Genomic DNA, 25525 nt, shown 5'->3' with positions numbered 1-25525 from the left:
GACAACTCATGCGGTGAGCAATGCTTAACAGTGGCATCCCATCATTTTTCAGTGAACCACATTGACAGATAATGCACAGAATATTGCTGTTTCTCTTGTTTTAATTGTTGGCTCAAGTGATCTCAAGCTTATCTTGACAGGCCTTTTTTTTGTTTTTTGTGTGTGTGTGTTTTTTTTTAAGAAACGGACATGCTCACCATCTGGTGGATGGTATACTTCATCTTTGTATCAGTTTTTGAGTTTACTGGAAGCAGACTCGTGGTAGCGCATGATATGCTGTGAGGACGAATAATAACACTGGAATAGCGACGACAGTGCACGTTGTTATCATTATGCATCCCAACGAACCAGTGATGTAACAATATATAATACTCATGATAGTGCCTGACATGCTGTGATACCTTCAAATCGAACAGTCATGCTGGAATAGTCAAAATAATGCGTGATCTGCTGTGATGCCTGCTTAATGAACAATTATAATTTCCAGTATGTATGTGATAATGGATTTACTGTTTAATAGTTCCTACTATTTTGCATTGACTCTTAAAACAATCAACGATGATGGAATAGTCAAGACAGTGCATGGTATGTTGTGATGCCTAAGAAGTTCCCCGGCGGTGTGTGATCTGCTGCAAACCTTTCTAAACAAACAACGGTGCAACAAATGCAAGGATATTACTCCTGTGCTGTTCTGCAGTACCTCTAAAACAAATATTTCTGCTGGAATTGTCAATTTAAAGACCAACTATGCTATACTGGAATAGTTACAAGTAGATTTTCGACAAATCTAATGAGCTGGATCAGATCAGGAGATGTTTTGCATTTATTTCTGCAAAATCGGTGATCGCTGTATTGTCATAATTTGAGAGTCAGTCTTTGACATCATTGAGCAGATCAGCAAAATAAAACAATACAGCATACGCAATCTCGTTCACTCCATGGGCGTTCTGTGTTGCCATCGTCACTGGTCTGCATGGAAAAAATAAACAAGATTGACATTGATATTTTTTAAATCAGTTGTTTTTCGCGCTGGAGACAGTGGTGCTATTCATTTTGCACCAAATACTCCAGTGTTTCTGCGTTATATGCTATGTGCTAATTTTAGGGGGGCGATGGGGTTGTTAGTTACCACTAGCTACTACAACTTAGCATGAGTGGATATACATCTACACACACACACACACACACACACACACACACACACACACACACACACACACACACACACACACACACACACACCATAGTCGGTGATCGGCTTCAAAATCCTGATTATGTAAAGCCAAGTTACTGGTGCATCATCTATCGCACAATGGTTAGCACAACCGGCACAACTCTCACTTTGAGGGTTTAAATTCAGACTTGGACTGTCTTGCGTGGAAATTGGAAATGTTTTTTTTTTTTTCTGCGGAATCTGGTATCCTCCTCCCACACCCCAAAACACGCATGTTCATGAACAACTCATACAGCTCTGTTGGTGTGAACGTGAGTGTGATGGGTGTTGCTTATGTTTGCCTGGCGACCAGTCAAGGGTGTACCCGTCCGAAGTCAGATGGGATATAGGCTTCAGTTCACACCTGCTTCTAAAACAAACACTGTAATTTCTAAGACAGTGAATCATTGAATTGAATTGAATTGAATACAACTTTATTGTCAAATGTGCACAGCACAGATGAAATTTCTTCCCTCTCAACATAAAACATCATGTGCTGCCATTAAGACAAGCACTGATACTGAAATAGTCATAACACTCCATGATATACTGCAATGACTCCAAGACGAATCATTATTTGGTGGTAAAGTTAAGCACCATAAACTGTGCTTTTCTAACTTGGCTATGAGTTAAATCCTCTTCAGGCTACTTCCAATGCAGATGTTGAGTCTCTAACCTGTGAGGGGAAAAAAAATTAAACACCAAAGAATAGCCTTTTGTCTCATATCTCCATCGCTTTGAAAATGAAGGCTGGGAGAAAATCATCTCATTTTTTTTCCCCTGTAACCTGAGCTGAAAGTGGCTGATAAGTCAAGATTTGCCTGCCTCGGTCGTTCAGTCTCGCATCCCACAATGTTTGCACTCGCCACATGAAGAGTGAGTCACTGCGCAGTCATTCTGCTGTCTTAAATTGCCTCCTTTCATGGTCAACAATGAGCTCAGCTGAGGAGAATAAAGCAAAAAAAAAAAAGTGTGTGTGTGTGTGTGTGTGTGTGTGTATGGCCTTCTGGGAACGCTCCATTTGTTCATGTATCCTGACTCTAATTGGTTGTTATTGCAACTGGCAACAACAGTCGTCACGCTGTTCAGGGTGGAGCTGAACTGCTGTGTGTTGCATATGCCGCCAGACTCCACATCACAACTCCCTAAAAAGTCCTAGAAACAATCGATTCACCCCAAACAAGCCTGCTCACTTTTGTAGATTAACATTAGTGTCAAACAGATTGGAACAATTTCTACGATGGCCTGATGTTTGCGTCCGTTAAATCAGCGCTGCGTTTAATTAAATTTGCTGCAGGCTATCAGTCCTGTGTGCCTATCTGTGATGGGAAGTTTACACCACCAGCAGCTGATGAGATTTTGGTCTATTTATAGCACCGCAACAACTGATAATCTTGACTAAAGAACCTGCCAATCAACAGTCATTACAAACAAGGCAAACTTAATCAATGTTCCTTGTGCCCTTACGGTATATGGAACACATTGGACTTGCGGACTTGTGAGCCAAAGGCTGGACTAATGGACACTAATTAGGTTGCATGGCCCTGGCATTGGGCCTCCAAAATCATCACGTTTAAGAGTGCACAAAAAAAAAAAAAACAACCAGCATGTTTGTTCAAACGTTAACACGGCATCATCAAAGAGAGCAAGCCATTTTCAAGGCTTTCGATTGGTCAATCTTTTCTCAAAAGAAGTTCCACTCATCTGAAACAATGAAAAAGAAAGTTGCAGGAAATACAAACACATTTTTTGACGTTTACTGCGGTTTGTCATGTAGGTTGGAACCCCCTAGAAAAGAGGATTTGCAGATGAGTTTAAACATTTCAATAAAAAATAAATAAATACTCCTTGAATCCCTCAGTTTAGCACAGATCATAACAATAAAGGCGGGCATCTTTTTCTGCTACGCTCTGACTAGGATGAGTCACCAAATGACCTATTGTTGTGAAGCCATGAAGTCAAATTAAAAACAAAAAATTAAAAAGGACATTTTCACCAGCTTTTTTAGCTTTAGAAATAACAAACCTAATATTATATAAAACCCATTGGAAAAATAAATATACAGTAATCCCTCGTTTATCGCGGGGGTTACATTCCAAAAAGAACCAGTGATAGGTGAAATCCGTGAAGTAGTGAGCTTTATTTTTTAGAGTTCTTATACAATACTGAACTATGTATACAATGAAACCAAAGACCAAAACCTGTTTTCAGGCCCAAGCACAAAAAAAGCAAACATTTTCAACAAATAACTATAATAGTTTTTGGAAATACTGTACTGTAAAAAAATATTGCTTGAGCGCGTCCTCAGGTGCCTTTGCCGGTGCAGAACGTTTCGTCGACATTGTGGGGTAGGTATGTACAAAGACGAGGTGGGGAGACTGTTCACGTTGGTCAGTGCCTTAGCCAATCAGGATGCTGAACGCAATTCACTGTTTAAAAACATTAAAAAAAACTGCCCAAAAAAATCCGTGAAACAGCAAAGCCGTGGAAGGTGAACCGCGTTAGAGCGAGGGTTCACTGGATACTAAAATTTCAGCCAAATAATGAATCTTTAAAATAAAACAGCATAAAGAGATTATAACAATCAAGAAGCCTAATAAAATTGTTTTAAAAAATAGCACAAATAATAACAATGCCTTTATTTAAGTGAGTAAATAAATTCACATTTTAATTTAAATACAAATAAACAACAAACCTTAAAAATCTCAGATGAAAAAGCATCATCCAATAATCTGATAAAATAATTCATATAAATAATTCATTAATCGGATGAATAGAACACAGTATAAGTTCAAATAATTAAGAATCCTAATAATAAAATAAATGAATGAATGAACAATAAAATCTATTGAAAGCCTAAAGGAAGCCTAAAACTGTATTTAAAAAATCTTATTCGAAAAATAAAACATTATGTAATGAAATGTAAATATTCCAGTTGCACCATCATTTCCAAATGTCAGCTGTACTGGGTTGCTGCGTGACAGGTGCCATCCTTCCACACAGTTTGATCCAAATGGCTTGTCATGTAATGCTGCAAACAAACAGAAACCCACCCAAATCCCCTGCTTGCTCACTGCGCTGCATGAACAATCAATTTATTCGATCAGCCACCTGTTCATCGATTAAGAGACATGGCATCTGCCTGTTATTAGGTTTTGAGCAACATCATTTGGAGTTTGTGTTCAGCTGGGTCCACATTCCAGATGACATGCTCGGACGCTTCCGTGTCATCTGCTTCTGTAATCACGCTTCTAAAACCCTCGGGTCCCACCACCCTATTGACTTAGTGAGCTATTATGTGTTGACGAACATCCTGGCGCGACTCCTCCCTTTGGCCTCCTCCCCCTTTTCCTCGTCTCTTCATGACACGGCAGTTTGGCCTCTTCGTCAGGACACGGCAGCTGTTGTCATGCGCGCAGGATAATGCTCAGCCTGCCTCTCGCTAATGGATTCCTCTCCCTGAGTGAGCGCCATGCCAACTGGGCCGTCCGTATCAATGCCGGGATGTCAAACACACGCAGACTCAAGGAATGCTATTTGGGAAAAATATGTAACTCAGATTTACACCTTCATTTTGTTTTTATTTATTACAAACATGCTGGGTAAGACAAGCCTGAATCACAAAAATATGCCTGTCAAAGACCAGCTGGACAGCAGAACTTGTACTTTCACCAGCAAAATTAGCTTTACGACCAGCTTTTTGTTTTTTTGCACGGAAATTACCCCACATTTTTGGTCCGACTCAACAGAATTAATATTTATTATAAACAGAATGGCAGTCAGGACAAGCTGTACAGCAGAATTTCAAGCGAACATTTCTCTTACACATTTGGGATCAATATCAACAAAGTGAATCCGTGTTTTTAAAAATGATAAGACTGACTGACAAGAAATAAGCCAACTGTTTGCTGGGTGTATTTTTACAGCCCAAACCAAATGTTTTCTAATTCAACCGACATGTCGTCTTTTGTCGTGCTTATTTTGCTTGCTTCACCCCCTTTTACTGGTCCATTGAAACATCAAGTAACCAGACCAAGATACGGTCAGGGAAAAGCTCCAGATGACATGCATATTTGTCAGCGCAGACAACAAGAGGCCTTCCTTTTATCACTGCTACTTCTCTACATCCCCACTCCAGCCACCCTCCCCATCCTCATATAACTACTCTTGTCTGCATGCCTGTTGCCCTTTTTCACCCCCCCTCTTGTGTGACTCCACCTTGGACCTGCAATGTTCACAAAGACAGTTCAAAGCAAATATTCCCCGCCCTGCAGCAGCGGGAAAAGCAAGGCGTGTGTGTGTGTGTGTGTGTGTGTGTGCGCGAGCATGCTTGGCCCCTGGGCTCTCTTAATTTTTCAACCCACGCCCATTCTCCTGCACTGAAACCTGCCTGTGGGTATCAGCCTCTTTGGCACACTCCTGCAAACATACCACTTATACCCCCCACCCCCAACCGCTCATGCAAACTTACTCCTTATAACGCCCCCCCCCCTCCCCCCAACTACTCCAGTACTAGCCCAAGGGTATCCAACGCAGCATCACAAGGATGATCTTTGACCCTGGTGTTTGTATGTGGAGGGGCTTCATTCAGGCCTCATGCAGATCATGCGATGAAAACATGCTGTTCATGAACGAGCTTCAACAGAAAGAGAGTATTGTTAATTACAAAGAAAAAAAAAACATTTTCAGGCAGATGTTTGCATTAACAGTCTACTTTGGTTTGACAACAAGGAAAAACCTTGTCAAGGTCCAGCTGTATAGCAGAACTTTTCTTTTGCCAGCAAAGCTTTTCTTTTGCCATCGTTCGACACAGATGATAGCACATTTTGGGGCAACATTAGCAAAGTCAAAACGGATTTTAAAAATTGAAACCCTTCAAGACTGGCTGTTGATCAAGCCAAATTATAAATAAATAATTTAGAAAATAGAGCATAGGACCCCCCCCCCCCCACCCCCTTTCTTTTTGTTTTACACTGAATATGACACTGTGGTCAACTTTTACAAAAACAAAGCAGCATTTCAGTCATGGCGTAGCGGTAAAACGAAAATCACTCAAAGCCCCTTCTTTCCCCAGCATAATAATTTTTATGCATCTTATGTCACATTTTGATGAAACAAAATCCGTCCTAAATTTAAGACCGTTTTGACTTGCTATACAGTAGAACCCCTTCTTGTTTATTTTTTCTAACAAAACGGCCCCATTTTCATGTAGATTTGTCCACATTTTGGGTGAATGTCAGCATGTATTCTGATTTTTAAAATAATAAGAATAAGAATACCCCTCAATGATCAGCTATCAACCTTTACCAACAACAAAAAAAACACAAACAGTTTTTGGGTGTGAATTATCATGAGCGTTATCTTTTTAAAAGTCAAGTGTCATGGAAAAAAAAAAAAAACAGCCGCACTGGGGGAACTCCAGCCTCACCTCCTTTTGTCGCCATAGCACTCAGCATGTCACACTTAGTTCGTGCCATTCAGTTCCTGATCATATATGTCTGTTTATGTTCCCATCAAATTCCAACTCCAGAGTTGGAAGCACTTCTTTCACCAGCTGTGGCTTTTCCATAGAGTCCTGCATTTCCTCAATTTGTGGTCAAAACCAAGCCAATGAATCCTGATTTATACAGTGGAACTTTGTCTTTTGCCAGCAAAGTACTTCTTTTGCTAGCCTTGTGCCCCAATTCCTACACAGATTATAACTTGGTACTATAACAAGCTGCCTTAACATGCTTGTGGTGTGCAAAGGTGCCCAACGGTTTCCTTCTACTATTACCACTACACTTAACAATCAAAATACACTATTTTTTGTCTTCATGAAGGCAGATAGAACGCTGGAATTGGGATTTTTATTTGTGACCACACAAGAAGGTCAGAGGCAGGTCAAATTAGTCATAAAATTATCGCTGTGCATTTGTATGAACGTAGCTATCAGAACTAATCTGTCCACATCTCTTTCAGAGTGTGTGCGATATCAATGGTGACTCAAAAGATGAAATTACAAGCTGTCTGTCGACAAATGCCACGGTCTCATCCTGTCTTTTCGTCTGGTCTTCCAGGTGTAGATGCTTCAGGTGGATCCCGAGCAGGACCAGGCTGCTTCCAGCAGGGCCAGGCCGATCCTTTGAATCTCAGCTCGTGGTCTCGAAAGAGACAGCCAGACATTTTGCTTTGTGAAAGTCCGCTTTGGGCCTCTGTAAGGGGCGCTGTCCGTGCCGAGAAAGCGCCAGAGTGGCCACCGCCATGACCACCGCTGTGCAACCCAATGAACTGGTTTTTGAATTTGCCAGTAACGGGATGGATGAAATCAACCAGGTATGCTCCTTGCACTGCTTGATAAATTTCAGAGTGATTAATCAGGTTGTGGTGGTTTGATGGTTGTGATGGGCAAAAAAACTTCGGCAGTTTTGATTGTTAGCTCAGACAGACAGGATTCGACAATGACCACAAAAATTATTTTTAGAGCAGGGCGCCGTATGGGCCAAGGTGTGAAACTAGGAATTCCACTTTGCTGTTGTTTCGTTGTCGGTACTCACTTTGTAATGTGCATTACTTTACTGCTTGAGTCTTAGTTAGCATTTTTCTGCCTTGTCGGACATCTGTGGGTGCCACTGTGCAGCATTTTGTAGAAGCAGACTGTTCACTTGTCATGTGAGTGACTGGCAACCAGTCACTAAACTATTACATGATGATGCGATTTGGCCCAGAAAGGGATAGTTTTACACTTGAATGCTCACGAAATGAGGCTTATGTTTTGCCTCAAAACAGGATATAGATATATTGTTACAGAAAAACATTATTTGACACATTTGACGTGTTTAGGATTGTTCATGCTCTTATATTGCGTGTTATTCTTAAGTGCACTTAAATCTAGCTGGTTGTTTACTGCTCTCCGTTGTTATTCTATTTCGGAGAGACACAGAGTTCGAGTCGAAACTTTTGAGGTGACCTGGAGGCCCTTTTTTGCACTGACACGCTGCTTGTTGATATATGTGAGACATGTCCTGGCAGGGCAAGCAAAACTTAAAACAGCATGGCCACTGGGAAGCTGTCAGAGCGTCTCGAGAAGTAGGAGGCAGTGACATGGAAAGTCTGACAAACCTGCAGTGGGGTTAGGGTGCATGAGAGGAAAAGCAGGGAGTCGGCGGCTGGCTAGCACAAAATATGTTTATGGCACAAAGGTTACTTGTGCGTCTGGATGCAGTATGCATCTTTCCATCGGTCGACCCACGTCAACAGTTGTCTGGTTGTCGCCACGCCCACGCCTCGATCCAGTGGAGCAGGCTCCTGGGTAGAGTGGTGTGCTGTTGACTGCATCGGGTGCGTGGATCCAGAATGACGAGTTGTCACTGGATCCCCAATGAGCATTTGTTCAGGCCCAACCTGACCGACCGGTTCCGAGTAGGTGGTACGATCCTACCGTGAGATCTCGCATTGTTCCCCTGGCTTTGTTTCTGGCTGCACCCACCCTATTGAACAAATTTCATCCACCCACTCAGCCCCTGCAATAACAACCCTTTTACTTACAACTATCTCTGCGGCATTTACACTGGCTATGATAAAGGTATGGGGGAAATCAGAGCACCGCGACTCGTAACAATTAGCGCCACGGTTGCTGGTCGATGGTCAAAGGTGAATCAAGAAATAACATTCTAATGCCACGTGCCATCTTACATAGTATGGTTGAAGATCTGCGATACTACTTCTGCTGTTATTATTGCTACTATTTTTTTATATTCTTGGAAGCTCATGCAAGGCCTTGTTGGATGTTCCAGTAGACCAAGACTAGACATTAGACAAGCTAAAAGCAGGTCTAAGTTGGGGCGCAGGTTGTGTAACGCAATTTAGGTAGATTTGATCAAGGTGCAGGCAGACAGATTCTGTGCCCCGCTTTGTTTGCATAAAACCCTCTGACTCAATGTAGAAATCAATTCATTGGATTAATTCTTCTTCTTCAGATTAACTTTAATATACTTTTAAAATCACCCCCCACCCCTTGACTGTAGCACAGCTTTGGGTATGTGTGTGTGTGTGGGGTGGGGGTGGGTGGTGGGGAATTGGGGTAGTCACACACAGATGCACAATAGGAGATGGAAGGCTGTCTCCAATTTCACAGTGGCCAACTTTGCAGCCTCCATAAGTGGAGTTGCAGTTCCTTATAAACACATTTGATGCGCGCCGATCACCGGCATGGACTAATGCAAATCTGGTGTACTACTGCCATGTACACCACGCGCCTCTCTTATGCTGAATTTAAAGGGAATAAGAGGACCTGCTTCGACTGGCCGGGAATCAACTTGTCTATGGTCACTTCCACAATGGTGCCAACGGCCAGTTCTATCTGCGGGGGTCTGTGAAAATATTAAAAGAAAGAAAACTCCACCCATGTGCACAGTTAGACCACTCTTTGTGCTAGACTTGCACTGGCCATGAAAATAGGGCCCAGCATTTTGGAATTGGAAGTAAGACATTCAGTGCCCCCTTTGCAAGCCCACATATGCAGAGCAGGTTTGGCGCACCATCAGAATCACCTGTCATGATATACTGTACCAGGCCATTTAAGTAAGACTGCTTACACTGCATTGTCTCTTCAATGTGGTTTTCTTTTTCTTGAAAGCTGTCAGATCTTCTTCTTCTGTGTCATTATTTTGCCTTTTCAGGAAGAGCGCTCAATTTTTTTCCTCATTTTTGCTACCTTGTGGGCTTACTTTTTCATTACTGTAACAGAGCTGTTTGCAAGATTTACAGAGGCACAGGTCTAACTTGTTGCAGAGTCCGATCTTAAATAGAACATTTTTCATTTAAACTCTCAGCAGGCCGGTACCAGTCCACGTACCAGTGGTGGGGGACCACTGCATGCGAGCTGTTTCTAATATTTTGATCCTACTTACTTTGTGCGGACAGTGGGTTCCCGTCAAGTTTTCACAGATAAAAATGAGGAAATGCAGGAGAATGCAATAATCGCATCTCGACAAAGAGGAAATAACCTTTCAAATTTGAGCCTACTCAGTAAAGCAGAAGTAGTACACTTAGACATGAAAATGTATGTTTGTATTCATGGCACATTACAGGTATATGCTGTGAGAATGTGGTAAAATGACCAGTTTTACCCAGTCGGTCCCAAAATGATACAAATAATGCATCTTTGTTTCTGTCTACGCCAGTGACATGTAGTGGGAGACAGAAAAATTAAATGTTACCGCTAAGACAATTTCTCCTTATTTCAGTGTGCTACGTGTATAAGACTTTGATGTGGTCGTGTGCCATGAGATTTTTCAAATTAAAATACGTGCCTTGACTCAGTAAATGTTGGGAAACACTGAGCTAGTGTATCATCACATCTGCAGAGACAGCAAGCTCTGTCAGCAAAGTGTGCCGCATTCGTCGAGTAAGGAGGAGTTGCTGTTTGGGGGCGTTGAATCGACCAGTAGCCAAAATGTCTGCACAACACACTTGACTTTTTCAAGGACACCGACAGGCTCGCTTGTTTGCCGTGCCATCTTGCAACATCTGATAGTATCAGACAGTGATTAATGGGAAACTTTGCTACTGATAATTTTTGTAGTCAAAGCAAACATTCTTCTGCGCACATGACACAATGTGTGTTTGTTGTCGCTCATCGTGCTGCAGAATTCACAAACGTTGGCCCACGTGTGAACTTGGAGCATCAGCCGGCTAACAATGGCGTTAAATAACGAGCTGCTCTGTGAGCAGGCCTGGTTAAAGTGTAGCCAAAAGTGGCTAATCAGCGCAGCCCTCCCCCATAAGGCCTGAACACCTGGTATGCCCCAGAGGTTCACGCCAACAATGGATACTTGTCTCACAGCACAGAAAAGCCTTTATTCCTCTCTGACTGCACCCTTGCCGTCCTTTCGCACTTTTAATGAAGCGCAGGACTGCGAGCATATATTCCCAATGTATGTGCTGCACTGATGCAATTGCCTCTACCTCGCCGCATTATACCCTCATTCAGACAAATCCTGATACTGTCCTACATTAGAAGAAGGAAACGTGTTTTGTTTTGTACATTTGACCGGAAGTCTTTAATACACAGAGGATGCTTGTTTGTGACATGTAAAAAATATATATATATTCAAAACACTCAGGATTGTTTCAATAACTGCCGAGTGATGATGATGATGATGGCCTGAGGTGAGGGAATTCTTCAACAGTGCTGCTGCAACCAGAGTAATCTTGATATGTACTCTGCTGTCATCTAGTGGAGTGGTGACGTAACTGCATTGACTTAAAACACCCACAACACCCCAATGACAAAGACGGAAAATCCCACACATTCATTGGATACACAAAACAAGCGCTGTAAGGAAAAAAATATGATTCAATATTACACATTTGTTGCCAATCATTTAAGAGTAGCCTATAATTTCATGTTACTTTTGAGATTGACTGTTTTACTTTAACAAAAATACATCTGTTATTATTATTTACAAATTCAAACAAATGTATTTATATATGTCAACTCCTGTTAAAAATGTATTATTGTCGCTGTTGCAGTAGAAATACAGTGAATTAGTTGTATTGGTACCCGTAGCGTCTCCTCTCTCTCCTGTGGTTGAGAGGAAAGAAATTTCATCTATGCTGTATGTTGCACATAGAGCATATTTGACAATAAAGTTGACTTGACTTGACTTGTTTCCAACATTTGGACCCTCACAAAGGTTATCAAAACATTAGAAATGCGTATGATGTTTACATATTTGACTCTTGTTGTCTGTTTTTAGAGGGAGGAAATTTCATCTGTGCTACAGCACATTTGACAATAAAGTTGTACTTGACTTGACTTGGATGACATTGCACACATGTTGGATTAATCAGTCAGTGTGAGTAAAAAAAAAAAGCATGATAATGTGTTAATTAATGGTAGGATTTAGATGGTACAAGACGACCTACTGTTTTGGCGAGTGAATAAACATGGAATTAACATCAATTGAACAATTTCAACCATAATATTGCAAGTGGCGTGCTGATAATAGAATTTTACAACAAATAATCAACACTAAAGCAACGTGTAAAAGTAAAAGATTCCCCACAGGAAAGTTTCCCAAAGCGCATTTTTGTGTAAAATTTCCAATTACAGCATCCACATGGACTGGTTTAATTTGATTTTCCAGCAACTGTATGGGTGAAGTAGGCTCACTTTTGCAGCCTGTCTTCTTCTTTGGGTGGCTCCCCGCGGACTACTGCAGTGCCTCCAAAATGAGCTTCTCTCCTCTGTTGCTACCCATTAGCCCAAATTGCATATGGTGTTAGCTTGATTTTATACGGCTGTAAAAATACGAACCAGCAAATCAGGTTGTGATATTAATCTACTAGGGCTTTTTATGTACGTTTTGCGATGCAGACTGGATTGAGCCAACCCTCTGCCTCCTACTCATGTCTGTGTTTGCGTTTGCGTGTGTCTGTTACAGCTGGACGACCCGTCTGTGTTCCCCGCTGTGATTGTGGAGCAGGTGCCCGCCACAGATCTGCTGCAAGTGTACTCGGGCCTCGAGTCGGACGAGGTGACCAACGGCATTATGATGGACAACACCATGCACATAGCCGAGGCGCCCTCCATCCTAGTGGGAGGCGTGGACCTCTCAGGTTGGAATATTTGACATCTGAGACGTCTGTCTATCCATTTTCTATTGTGCTTGTCCTGGCATGAACATACAGTCAGTGGATTTAGTAGGGGTGTGCATCTCACCAATAAAAGATGAATCAATATTTACAATACGATGGTGAAAGTGCGATATAAGATGGATTGGATTGTATTTTAATGTGTAACGGCTCAATTTGAGTGGGTTATGATGCAACTCTGTGAGTTTCTTGTCATTTTACAAATGATTTAACTTGTTGGGACCTCTTAATGTGGCATAGCCTTTCATTAAATACTGAATCCCTCCATAAAATATGATTTGATACATATCAGGTATTTTAAAGTGGAACGATTCATTTCTATTTGATTTGGTGCCCTCACATCTTTGAAATCAAATTCAATTTTCCGATCCAAATTGTTTTTTTTTGTTTGTTTGTTTTACTCCCTAGCACATGGTACTCCACACTTTGAATATGCCCGATGGCAGTAAAACAGGCCTACATATAGTTTGACTCAATGCCAGAGTGTCTTAAGTCTTAACTTCAGAATTAAACATTTCAACTGAATTAGTCATTTATGTGTGTAAGGCATTCTGGAGTACTGGACCTGGAATAGACAATCATCTAGAATCATTGGACTTCTCTTAGCTGTCTGGTTCACCACAAAACGAGTGGTGAACGTAGCTTTGGGGTATGGAACATAGCGTACAACTATGTCAGCAATATGTGAAGGTGCTAAACAAGGTAATAGTTTGTATTGAAGTCACATAAATTGAAAATCACATCCCTAGTGAACTGGGAGCCAAGCACGTTGGCCAGTAGAGGGGCAGTATGATCAGACGTACTTGTTTTGTCAAGAGATTTGCTGTAGCATTTTGTATTGATGGCAGCATTTTATTACTAGACATGGGAAGACCAGAAAGCAGCACGTTACAATAGTAGAAGCAAGACGTAACAAATGATGGACAGAACGGGCCATATATTCGCGAGATCGTGGAGAAGAAAAAATGCAGTTCTGCTAATTATCTTCCTGCCTTTGAAAGGAGAGACTTGAGTCAAATATAATGCTGAGAATTTTGGCAAAGAACACTTTGAGTAATACTACTTTTATCCAAACTCTCAGTGGTGTCCTCAAACAAGCACCTGTGTCTCGCAGGGGCAATCATCCACATCTAAATTTTCTCAGGGTTAAGAAGCAAAAAGAGGACATCCATTGTTTAATGTCCACAAGACCCGCATCCTGATCACAGCAGTTGCATGTGTTAGTTAGTTTTAAAGTTGGGTATCATCGGCTTGACGGTGAAAGCTCATGTAATATTTGTGTATGATGTCACCAATTGGCACCATATAAATACGGCATTTACATTACAATGATCAGAAAGCACTTATTGCCACGGATTACTCGGCGTGTCCATCCTGAGATATAAATTTAACACCCAGGAAGTGCTGAGCCTGTCATACTGATCCATGTTTGGAGACGATCTAGTAATACAATCGATCAGTTCAAAGGCAGCGCTGGAGTCGAGTAATATTTGAAGTGTTGAAATCCATAGCAGGGCAAACCTCATAAACCAACAGTCACTTTGCATGGGCGACCTCAAAAGAGTTATCTATTTTGAATCCAGACTGAAAAAATACAACTAGATTGTGAGAGGTCATGCGCTCATTAAGCTGTTGTGCTCAATTTTTTTCAAAAACATTCAAGTTGAAAGTTCCCTTTGCTCTTGCCGATGTCACAACCGCCAATCATCAGGCCCACTCTTCACAGCCAATATTCAGAGGAAGTCTTGCGAGGAATACCTGGGTATCATTTCAGGTTCTCCAATTTTTGAGGAAGTGCTTGACAATTTCGCCTCTCTGTCACTCTGCTGTGATGATAGTCACAAGTAAATGTGCATGAGCGCAACTACATCTGACATGGAGTGGCCCATAGGCAGCACTCAAGAGTAATGTTGGCTGTTCGGGGCGGGCCTGATAATTTGCACTTGTGACATCAGAAAAGATCAAAAATCAAAGAGGCATTTCATCTTGACTCTTGGCTCAAATTAGTCACTTACGTATGAATGCACATAATCTTATGGTAATGAAGTGACTCTGTCATCCTTAACCACAAACAAGAGCCTTAACAGCATTGACTGGCACGTGGCACCAGTCAGTTGGCAAGACACGTTTGATGTGGCTCCTCCTTTGTCGACCGCTATATGCTAGGTACAGTGTGCTCTCCTTTTTCTATCTATCTAGCTAGCTAGCTAGCTAGCTATCTGTCTGTCTGTCTGTCTGTCTGTCGGTACGTTTCTCGCAGCCTCTATCCGGCGATGTTTTTACTACACATTACTATATTTAACTATTTTTTTTTTGTCATGCACTTGACAAATACAGTACCTCATATGAAAGAACTAAAACTAACACTCAAAGCTGAAAAACCTAAACAAAAACAAAGCACTCTCAAAAAAATACAAACTAATTTAAAACAATATATAAATGAACTCTAATTAGAAATTGCAAACCCGGCTGATGCTTTTATCAACTGATTTTGTGTGAAAGGTGGGATGCACACTCGCCGAAGAAAATTTTGGACACGGTTCCTGTGATGCATCTTTTTCCTATGGTTTTTTTTTTTTTTTTCTTTTAAGAAACGGTCTCGGCCACTGAAGACAGCATGGAGACAAATGAGGCCGCCGCGGCTCTGCTCAACATGGAGTCACCAAACAACATATTGGACGAGAAGCGCATGTGTAAGACGACTGACTTTGTTGGGAGCTTTGCTGCTTCTAGAATCCCAGTGTAGACTTGTTTGCAAGGTTCTGTGGTTCATGTTCATCCCTCTATCCATTTTCTAAAGCACTTTTCTTTCCTCTCATGTTCACGCATATGGACAATTTGGAGTTTTCAATACAGCAGGAGGCTAGAGTACATGAAAAAAAAACATGCAATGAACATACAAAATTCACAGAGCTTTGAACCTAGAGACTCTGGACTGTGAGGCAGATCTGCTAACCACTTACTACCATGCTGTCTATTAACGAAATAGAAACCCAAAATACGATAAAGCCTATATAACGTTGAGCGCACCACTAGGATGCTGTTTATTCAGATTTTGAAAAAAAAAAAAATCCCTTAAGAAATGTATTGTAATAGAATTAATCTGATTCAGGCTGACATTTTATTTAATTATCATGTAAAATCAAGTCACCCGCTACCTAAATATAATGCTCATAAAACATATAACATAGAGTCAGCCTTCAAACCGTGATAGCATCTTCCTGTTCTTTGGCCAGTTTTCCTCTTTGCCACCACGACAAAAGAAGACAACCAAAAAGCAATCTCCTAGGATTTGTGAACTTTTTTTTTCCCTGAAAGATTTCACTTAAGTAATTTTTTACATCTAGAAGTCTGATTTATATGTGAATATGGTCAAGTGAACTTGAGTCCCTCACTTGAGATGAACTGGACAGTGTCATTCCATGTTTTTTATCACACACGCCCCAACCACTCTTCACCACGTTGTTTAAGATTTTATGGCTTTTCTTCTGTTTTCTAATTTATTTTTTTGTGTTCTCTGCTGGGGTGTAGTTCACAACTATGGTACTCTGCTGGAGTACCACATGGAGAACGGCACCCTTGACATGTCGCTGGATGAGGACACCTCATCCATGGATGAGATCCCCCAAAAGTCTCCCTTGAAGCCACAGAAAAAAAACAAAGGTGAGCTTGTTGGCAAGTGATGATGAAGTGGCTGGATGGATGTATGGCTCGAGGAGCCGACGATGAGAAGAAAGGAGCGTTAGCGCAGAGCGCCGATGTGTATGTGGAACTGGGAGTCGCAGCTTGGAATTGAAGCGGATTTACATGGGACAGGAGAAGAGAGCCAATCTCTTTTTCATTAATGGATGCTACAGCTTCTTGTTGCTTTCAACTTAGCTTGTAGCAGACGTGTGCACATTTCAGCATGACGTCTTTGATCCACGGGTGAAAAGGACACTTTGATTCGCTCCTCTTTCATCTATAACTGCTTCAAACAACAAAGTGTTTGCAGGAAAGTGGTTCAGATTGCACGGTTGTCTGTGTCTTATTTGTTGTCTTGTATTATTTTGTCATTTTTGTTAACTTTTCTTTTGATGGCGGCGTGGGCACCTGCAGCGGCTCCTCTTGTTGCATGTTGTCTTGAGAGGGAAGAAATTTCATTTGTGCACATACAGCACATTTGACAATAAAGTTGTACTTGACTTGAAGTGTTCATTGGCAAGTACAATGCCTGTGCTAATTTCATATTCTTTTTAACACATCGCTCTCTGTGATTTTTCTCAGTGAGGAAGCCCCGGGCGGTGCGCTCATGCTCCCCCATCTCCACCCCGAACCTACCACTGAGGAAGAAGAACAAAGAGGGCAAAGGTAAACCTCAATAACAAGTGGTCCTCCCTTGTAATGAGCCAATCAAAATCAAGGTCTCTCCCCCTCTGGTGAAGCGCTCTCTGTGTTCACCCTGTGTGCAAACAGCCAGGGTGTGAATGATGGGTTTCTCAGGGTCTATAGGGACATGCTTGCAGGCACATTGATGCTCCACTAAAAGAGACTACTGTGAACCGCACAGGGTGACACATTTTGGTCTCGCCCATATACATCACCCTGTCACCACGGCTGGGATTTAGGCGACTATTGGGAGCATTAATGTTTTTTTAACCATCTCTGGTTAAAGCATGCCGCTCATTAGATTAATCGACTTCCTGCCTTTCTGTTATTTAGTCCATCCCAAGACGTACGCATGCACTCAGTACAAGGTTGGACAAGATCCGCTCCGGGGGTGACATCACCCTCTAATATGTTGACATTTAAACATGAAATCATGGACGTTTTATGATAAAAGCTTTATTTATTGTAGTACAGTTTTGGTTATGGTCATTTGGGACCGCTGGGAACTTAGACCTCATAAGGTCAGGCTTCAAAGCCTCCCAGCCAAAGTAAGCCCCCCCCCCAAAAAAAAAGGCTTAAAAGTAATATTTTAATGATCTCTCCTGAATACACATTTCCTGGTTTGAGGTGGGACATTTCCGACTTCAAAGTGGTCAAGGAACACACCAATTAGTGTTTTGGACACCAGTCTGCTAACTTCACTTTGTATATTCTTCTCCCTCTGTTAACACAGGCAGCTTATTCTTTTGGAGTGTAAGTGTTTTAGAGAAGGTAAAAAATAAGCAAAACAGTTCATCAGTGTCTTGATTTGCCATGGTTTGAACTCAGATTTACCAACTTCCTCACATTCCAATCGGACAACTTCAGAGACAGTCCTTCTCTAATACAACTGAAAAAGTGCCAACCCCCACCCCTGTATATGTAAACCCTTAAATTATTGAATGAATAATAGAAAAAAGGGTCGAGTCTGGGCTTTTTTTTTCGATTAACCGATATCAGCGGTCGGCAACCTTTGACACCGAAAAAGCCATTTGAACCCGGTTTCCACGGAAAAGAAAACACTGGGAGCCGCACATCTAAAATGAAAAAAAAAAAACTTCTACTACTTTACCGCAGCATGTTTCTTATGAAATCCACGTGCTACAGAGAAAATTACATTTTATTCATTTCATGAACACATTTTGAACATTTTGAATTCTTGAAAAATAATAACAATGAATGTCTCTTTCAAATAAATTAAAAAGCTGAATTTAAATTGTCCATGTAGCAAACGAAAGCAGAAAAATGCCATGAGGCGTCATCCTTATATCCATTTATCTTATCTAAAATGAAGATAACACTGTATATATTGCTTTTTCTTACCTTTACACTTTGTATAAACAACTATAGTGTGGTTATGTCTTATGAAGTGCTACGGAGAAAATTAAATTTTACCGATGTAATGAACACATTTTGAATTCTTGAAAAAATAACTAATGTCTGAATGCGGCCACAAAGCTTGCATATGTAGTTGAATTTGCAGACTTCACCCACTTCTTGAATTGATTTTTCGTCCGGTCAGCCTTCTGCATCAGTTCCGAAACAGCTTTTTTCCTCTCTTCTCCCTCTGGATATTTTTCAGCAAAGGCTCTGTGTGTATTGTTAAAATGTCTTGCGACATTTGACCGTTTATTGTTAGCCAGTTTTTCTCCACAAATTAGGCATACTGGTAGGCCACTCTCGCCCGAGGTAAATGCAAATGAATCTGCCCAGGCATCATTGAATGTTCTATTTTCTTGAGATATTTTTCTTTTCTTACATTTCTCCATTGGCTTTGCCGGGGTTGAAAGTCGCTCAAAATAGACGCCGTTTCAGCGGGTATACCAGCTTCCGCAGTGTGACGTCTATTTTGAGCGACGAAAAAATAATATCAAATAATTTAATTAATATTTTAATATTTCAAGATCACAATAATCTTCAAATTTAGAACTAAAATAATATAAAAACTAACACAAATAAAACACACTTCAATTAAATACAAAAAAAAAATTTTTAGTAATTTATTTTCCCAAGCCAATCAGAGCCGCATTATAAGGATGAAAGAGCCGCATGAGGCTCCGGAGCCGCGGGATGCCGACTGATGACCTATATTTTACTGCAATCCAATGCTACTTTGCAGACACGTGTTTGCCAGAATTCCACAATGTTGTTGTCATTGTTAGGAAAGTTAATTTTCCACGTGAACTATTTCAAAGTGCAGTTCACACATTTCTTTTAATGAACTTGTTCAGTTCATAGTTCATGTGAATTTTTTTTTTTATTTTTTATAACCAATCCTCACAAATTTAGAGTGTCCATTCAACCTACCATGCTTATTTTTGGAATGTGGGAAGGAAACCTGAGTACGGGGAGAAAACCCTCAAAGGCACGGGGAGAACATGCAACCACATGTAATATTCGATTCTGTGAATGTCAGGTGTGTTTGAATATTCAATAAAAAGCAGCAAACACAAATTTGTTTGCCCGTCCTTATTTGCAGGAAACACCATCTATCTGTGGGAATTTCTCCTGGCCTTACTGCAGGACAAGAACACCTGTCCCAAATACATCAAGTGGACACAGCGGGAGAAAGGCATCTTCAAGTTGGTTGACTCCAAGGCGGTCTCCAAGCTTTGGGGCAAACACAAGAACAAGCCCGACATGAACTACGAGACCATGGGACGAGCGCTCAGGTATAAAAAGAGAGGGATTGTCATTGTTGGAGAAATGTATCTGGCACACTTCATTTTACACCTACGGCAGGGGAAATGTGACAGAAAAAAAACAAGAATCATTTCCTAGAAATTTTTTTTGATGATTTTTTTTAATATATTTTTTTAATTGCCTCGCTCACGTTATAGCCAACAAGTCAGTCTGATCAAAAAGCAAAACAACAACAAAGATATGGAACCTGCCTTGCTTGCGTGATTCTCATAGCCTGGTTACACAACGCGAGAAGAAGAGCGCACATCTTTCCGCTCAGATGACAAACATTTTCTAATGCTCCCTTTAGCAGTCTTCCTTTTGTCAAGAGCCATTCTGACCATTTAGTGTTTTATTTACTTGTTCTTGTTTAGCAAAAGTTCAATCTGTCGATACGGGACCTACTCAAAAAACAGGGCTGCTTCTGACATGTCTGATTGGTTGACTCTTTTGTACGTAGGTGGACATCTATTTTGACATGATTACACCAACATGAACCGTTTTTTATCTTCATTAATAAGTGGCTCCTTTTCAATAAATAACGTACACACTGTAAGTGTTATACATATTTTTTTGACTCAATGCAATGTTCTCGGACTTCTTCAACCACATCATTCAGAAATGCAACCGCTATTAGATTTGCGATTGGATAGTCAAGGATGCGGAGGTGGATCTTCCGCCTACATATGTAACACCTTTCGGCCTTATGTTGCCAAGGGATACAACTGATTTTCAATTTACAGCAATGCATCATGCATGTTGCCAACGATGGTTATTGCAGCACGAGAAGAAGCAAACATGGATGCGTCCGCTCGTCTATGCCAAGACTCTTTGTACAGTATACTGAGAATAGTACATAAATAGAGGTAATTTCCCGATGAAAATTTTGTGTGTAGAACAGGTCTGCGGGCTTCACTTGTGGTCTCTACGGGCTATCTGGGGATCGTTGCCACCACGTTGATGACTCCTGATTGACACTCTCATTCACTGCAGATACTACTACCAGCGAGGCATCTTGGCTAAGGTGGAAGGTCAGCGTCTGGTCTACCAGTTCAAGGAGATGCCGACTGACCTGGTGGTGATCGAGGACGATGACGCGGGGTCTGACGGTTACAACGGGTATGGCAACCAAAGGTCCGCCGGCGGGAGGTCTGTGGCTCGGGGGGGCTCCAGAGGGAAGGCTCACCAGCAGGTCAAGCAGATGAAGAAAGAGCCCATCGAGCAATGTCTGCAGCAGGAAGTGCAGGGAGGACAAGCTGAGCAACTCCTGCATATACTGCAGGGTAACCAAGGGGCGGACATGGCGCAGGCTTTGAGGTACACATGCAACCTACATAGACACAAGGTCCTTTTATACCAAGTTTACTCTATTATCTTTGGCAACTCTAATAAACACCGTAATGAAGAAGTTAAGATTTTGGTCCGGCGAAACCAAGGTTGTGAACTTTTTGGCCACAAATTCAAAAGCTACGTTTGCTGAAGCACAAGACTGCTCATCTCCAAAAGAACACCGCACCTACCGTGAAGCATGGTGGAAGCAACGTCATGCTTCGGAATTGTTTTTCATCAGCTGGAACTTGGGCCTTAGGCAAAGTGGAGGGAATTGTGAACAGTTCAAAATACAAAAACAATCCCTTCAGGCTTCTACTAGAAAGCATAAACAATGTCAAGAAAACCCTACCAGATCAACTGAACTCTATTTGGGGTAATTGTCGCAATGTACTGACTTCTATTTATTGTAAGTTTCAATGTGATTAGTTCATTCTGAATAGTCAGAGCCCAGTCATAAGAGGATGCAGCCACATCATCAAATGATTTTTTTTTAATTTCTCCCCCCCCAAAAATGACACTATGTCAAAATATTATATTGATTGTAAAAAGAATTAAAAAGTTACTTTTCCATAATATGTTCTCACTCTTTTCTTTCCAGGGCCATGAATACTCCTGCTTCACTCCCGGTTGTCTTGACGTCTAATAGTTCTCTCCCGTCTCTGCCCCTCACCACCGTTCTCCCCAACGGGGACTCCACTCACTACTCCCCCTCTCGCGTCCTCCTCCAGTCCATGCCCCCCACCACCACCTCAGCCAATGACGTGCTGAGCATCCAGGCGGCCAACGGCCTGCAGGAGGGCCTCCCCCAGCAGCTGCTCGTCACCAACTTCGGAGCGTCTGCCATCTCGTCCTCCTCCGCCACCTGCACAGTCCCCATTTCCTCCACCTCGAGCCTCCCCCGCCTGCTCACAATTAACACCACCTGCGGGCAGACCATGGTGGCGCAGCAGCCCGGCACGGTCATCGCCACCGTGCTGAAATCGGGCGATTTGTGTGGGCTGCAGGTTAAAGAGGAAATGCTGGACTCCAGCTACTTCCAGTCCATGGTCAACGGCGATCCTTCCCTGGCCAGCACGTTCGCCAAGGAGGAGATGGACGCCGGCGAGGCGGAGCTGCAGTACCGGACTGTGATCATCGACACCAGCCACACCCACGGTCTGGAGCTCGCCAGCGAGGCGGCCTTCAACGGACTCTCTTCCCAAAGCAGCAGCCCATGTGAAGGCCTCACCCCCGTGGAGGAGCTGGAGGTGCGAGGGGAGATGTCCCTGCAGTCCCAGCAGGCCATCAAAAGCCTGCAGGAGCTGCCCCTGTCAGTGCAGCTGCCCGCAAACTTTATCCAGATAAAGACGGAGCCCGCGGAGGCCTGACATGCTTTCTGCCGCCTCTTCTTTTTAAGCTCAACTGAAAACCAACACAAGGACCAATTGGTGGACTTGACGGTGGTTGTTTTTATTTTCTTCCACATTGCTGCAGTCTGATCCAGGATCAGATGTTGCTCCTCAAGGTTGCTCAAGTTCAGCCTCAGGATTGAATCGTTTACTCACTTCTTTGTGATCATGTGCCTAAAGAAATGTATCAAGGGAGTGTTGCGTATTTTTTTTTAAAGATGTCACATTTCAGTTTTTGGGCGTGCAAAGATATTTACACACCAAACTCCTCCCTTACGGAGAACAGCCATTGGATGAAGCAGGGATGCCTGTCTGCCAAATGTGCCAGTTAGTCTGTTATTGCCTTAAATCTCAGTGGACTTGTAAATGGTGAAAAAAAGAGGCTTGTCTAAGTCCAAACCAAAACATGGGGGGCTGAATACAAAACGGTGCAAGGAAATTGGACTTTCCGGCTGAGGGAACGCCAGGAACCAACGTGCATCAGTACAGGCCCTCACTGGCAAAAAGGATTCTGATGACTGCTTTTGGGACTTTCACCGGAACTAGTTTATTTTTGTTAAAACCAAAAGGCAAAACATGTCAGTACTTCCAAAATGTGGAAAAGGGCATTTGGAAAATAACAATTCTTGGTGCAGACTGGACACAAAGACAGAAAGAATTCTAGATAAAATTTTTATTTTGTAATCAGCCTGGTGTTTTTGAGGCTGAAATCCTGTTGATATGAGATGGAATATGCATGTGGTCTCTCACTGTATATACAAATGATATATGCTTGAGATTCACCACGAAGGCCACTGCAAATTTTATTTATTTTATGAATTTCTAAATTCTGTATAAAAAGGCACATTTGTACTCTATTTACATGAGGGAAAAGACAAAGAATACACACGCTTAGTACAGGAAGACCAAACTTTTATTTTATTTTTTCCATAAATAGATAAACAACTTTTCTATTTCCATTGTTTCCGTTCCCCAAACATGCTGTTGTACATATCCTGCTGTGTGTGTGTGTGTGTGTGTGTGTGTGTGTGTGTGTGTGTGTATACGCTCTTTTCTTTCTGTTCAGCAAGCATACTGTAGCTCTCAAGCATTCGAAGCCTTCAAGAATCAGTATCAAAATAATCAGTCAGTATCGGTATATAAAAGTCATATATCAGTTTTCAGAGTTTCTTCTGGGCCAGTGCTGTTTTGTACATTTTCACATGCCCTCTCGGCTCCTGCTCTCGTGCGAGTCCAGTGTGCGCTTTCTCTATATGCTGACGAAACCTGAGGCGATGAGTGAATGGGTTGAGTCACGGCGGAAACGTGCAGACACAGTGACCTTGATCCACAGAGCAGAAGTGACAAACTCAAGTCTTGTTTGTAGGCACAAGCTGAATGTATCCATACAGTTCAAATATATGCAAAATTATGACAATCAATCATTACACTGGAGACATTTTCTGATCCAAATCTTGTCTATGCTGCTGCTTTGTTATTGTTGTTTATTTGCTCTGTATACACGTCGTATATCCTGTTTACAGAGCACCCTCGCCTTAAAGCACTGTTTGTGACTGTTGATTGTCAGTGGCCTTCTTTATGCTGAGTATAGAGTTGATTTACAAGGCTTCTTTCTTGTGTTGTTGCACAGCAGATGTCCAGAAATCACACAGCAGCAAAAAAAGAAAAAAAAAAAACGCAGAAATATTAAACTTGGAGACAAAACAGGTGTGAGGGCTCACAGCGTCATGTCATTTGCTTCTGTTGTCTCATTCCAAGAAGGATAAATTGAGTCTCGAAAATCGATTCAAAGCGGAACTAACATTTCTATTGTCCCGTAATCGTTTGCATTTCAAGAGTCTGGTTCCACATTTCGGTGCTTCATCTGCTGACCCGAAGAACTTGAGGAGACCCGCAAAGAAGTGCACACACTCACGCGTCGTGCAGATACATGAGGCGCTGAACCTAACTTTGCTCAATTAAATGAAGAGTCACCTCAGTGCACCACTTACAATAGATACTGTTGTGCAAAGGAGGTGGCATGACGTGCAAAATGGTAACATATCCCACAATCCCAGGCCATCGCTGGAGGCTGCGTCACCTTTTCATTGCAAACGCTGGCACGTTGTTAAGTGTAAATATCTAAATTAGTTTTTGCGACAAAGTTTTTAGTGAAGGAGAAAGAAATGAGAACCAAATCTTGTTATCCTGCCTTGCAACTTGGTGTATAAGGTAAGAAGAAGTACTACATAGTACAAGGTAGGCAAATGACCCGGGCCTTGTCAAATGTTATTTTAGTCTGTGCTTCGAGCCAATAAAACTGAATGGCTGTAGTTTGGACAAACCTGAAATGTATTGAAACAGGAATCATTCAGATTCAAACAATGGCTGACCCTACTAACTACATACACTGTCCACTGCAAACTGCTATGACAAAGTTGGTTTTATACTTCGGAAGGGTACCATGAGAAAATCGCAAACGCGCCAGATTGAACCACTGCCGTGCATTAAATGCTGATAGAGTTAACGGTAGCATCTCGGCAACTTCCCTTCGTGCTGGGAATAATTCAACCTTTCAGGAAGCAGGTTTGAGGGCAGAATGAATGTGAAACGGTTTGTGGTGCAAAATGTATGGGAGCCCTTTAGCACAAACTGAGAACGAGTGGACTGTGGGTGGATGAATACATTAGCATGTTAACATGTGACACACTCACAGCTGCAGACACCCCAGTCTGTCACCACCACCGCGGCAGAGTAACTTGGACAGATTTTCCAAGAGCGCGCGTGTGTGTGCGTGTGCGTGCGTGCGCGCTCGTGCGTGTGTGTGCGTGTGTGTGTTACTACAGTATGAATGGTGGCTGTGCGTGGGTGCTGGCTGAGGAAG

General features: G+C 42.0%; 1 protein-coding gene and 1 long non-coding RNA gene across 4 annotated transcripts in view; one reads left to right on the top strand and one right to left on the bottom strand.

The window, feature by feature from the left end:
* elf1 (E74-like ETS transcription factor 1) overlaps positions 1-24370 on the top strand; it is a 42111-nt gene extending 17741 nt beyond the window's left edge. For 2 of the 3 annotated variants that reach the window (XM_019874716.1, XM_019874717.1), the window contains exons 2-9: positions 7273-7528; positions 12643-12817; positions 15445-15546; positions 16385-16516; positions 17120-17203; positions 19740-19932; positions 20936-21259; positions 21873-24370. In XM_019874716.1, coding sequence (XP_019730275.1) covers positions 7457-7528; positions 12643-12817; positions 15445-15546; positions 16385-16516; positions 17120-17203; positions 19740-19932; positions 20936-21259; positions 21873-22641 — 1851 coding nt within the window. In that variant the 5' untranslated portion in view covers positions 7273-7456 and the 3' untranslated portion in view covers positions 22642-24370. Of the gene's footprint in view, positions 1-7272; positions 7529-12642; positions 12818-14757; positions 15020-15444; positions 15547-16384; positions 16517-17119; positions 17204-19739; positions 19933-20935; positions 21260-21872 lie in introns of those variants that run through there. The other variant, XM_019874718.1, reaches the window with a different exon arrangement.
* Positions 3472-24285, bottom strand: LOC109518712 (uncharacterized). The gene is made up of 3 exons (XR_002168812.1): positions 24207-24285; positions 7231-7242; positions 3472-3483 (listed from the first exon to the last, which is right to left on the bottom strand). It is a non-coding gene; the product is annotated as an uncharacterized LOC109518712 (long non-coding RNA).
* Positions 24371-25525: the final 1155 nt, after the last annotated feature.

Source organism: Hippocampus comes, unplaced genomic scaffold (assembly GCF_001891065.2).
Source record: "Hippocampus comes isolate QL1 unplaced genomic scaffold, H_comes_QL1_v1.1 scaffold118, whole genome shotgun sequence".
Lineage (NCBI taxonomy): Eukaryota > Metazoa > Chordata > Actinopteri > Syngnathiformes > Syngnathidae > Hippocampus > Hippocampus comes.
This window is presented reverse-complemented; position numbering and strand designations above follow the sequence as displayed.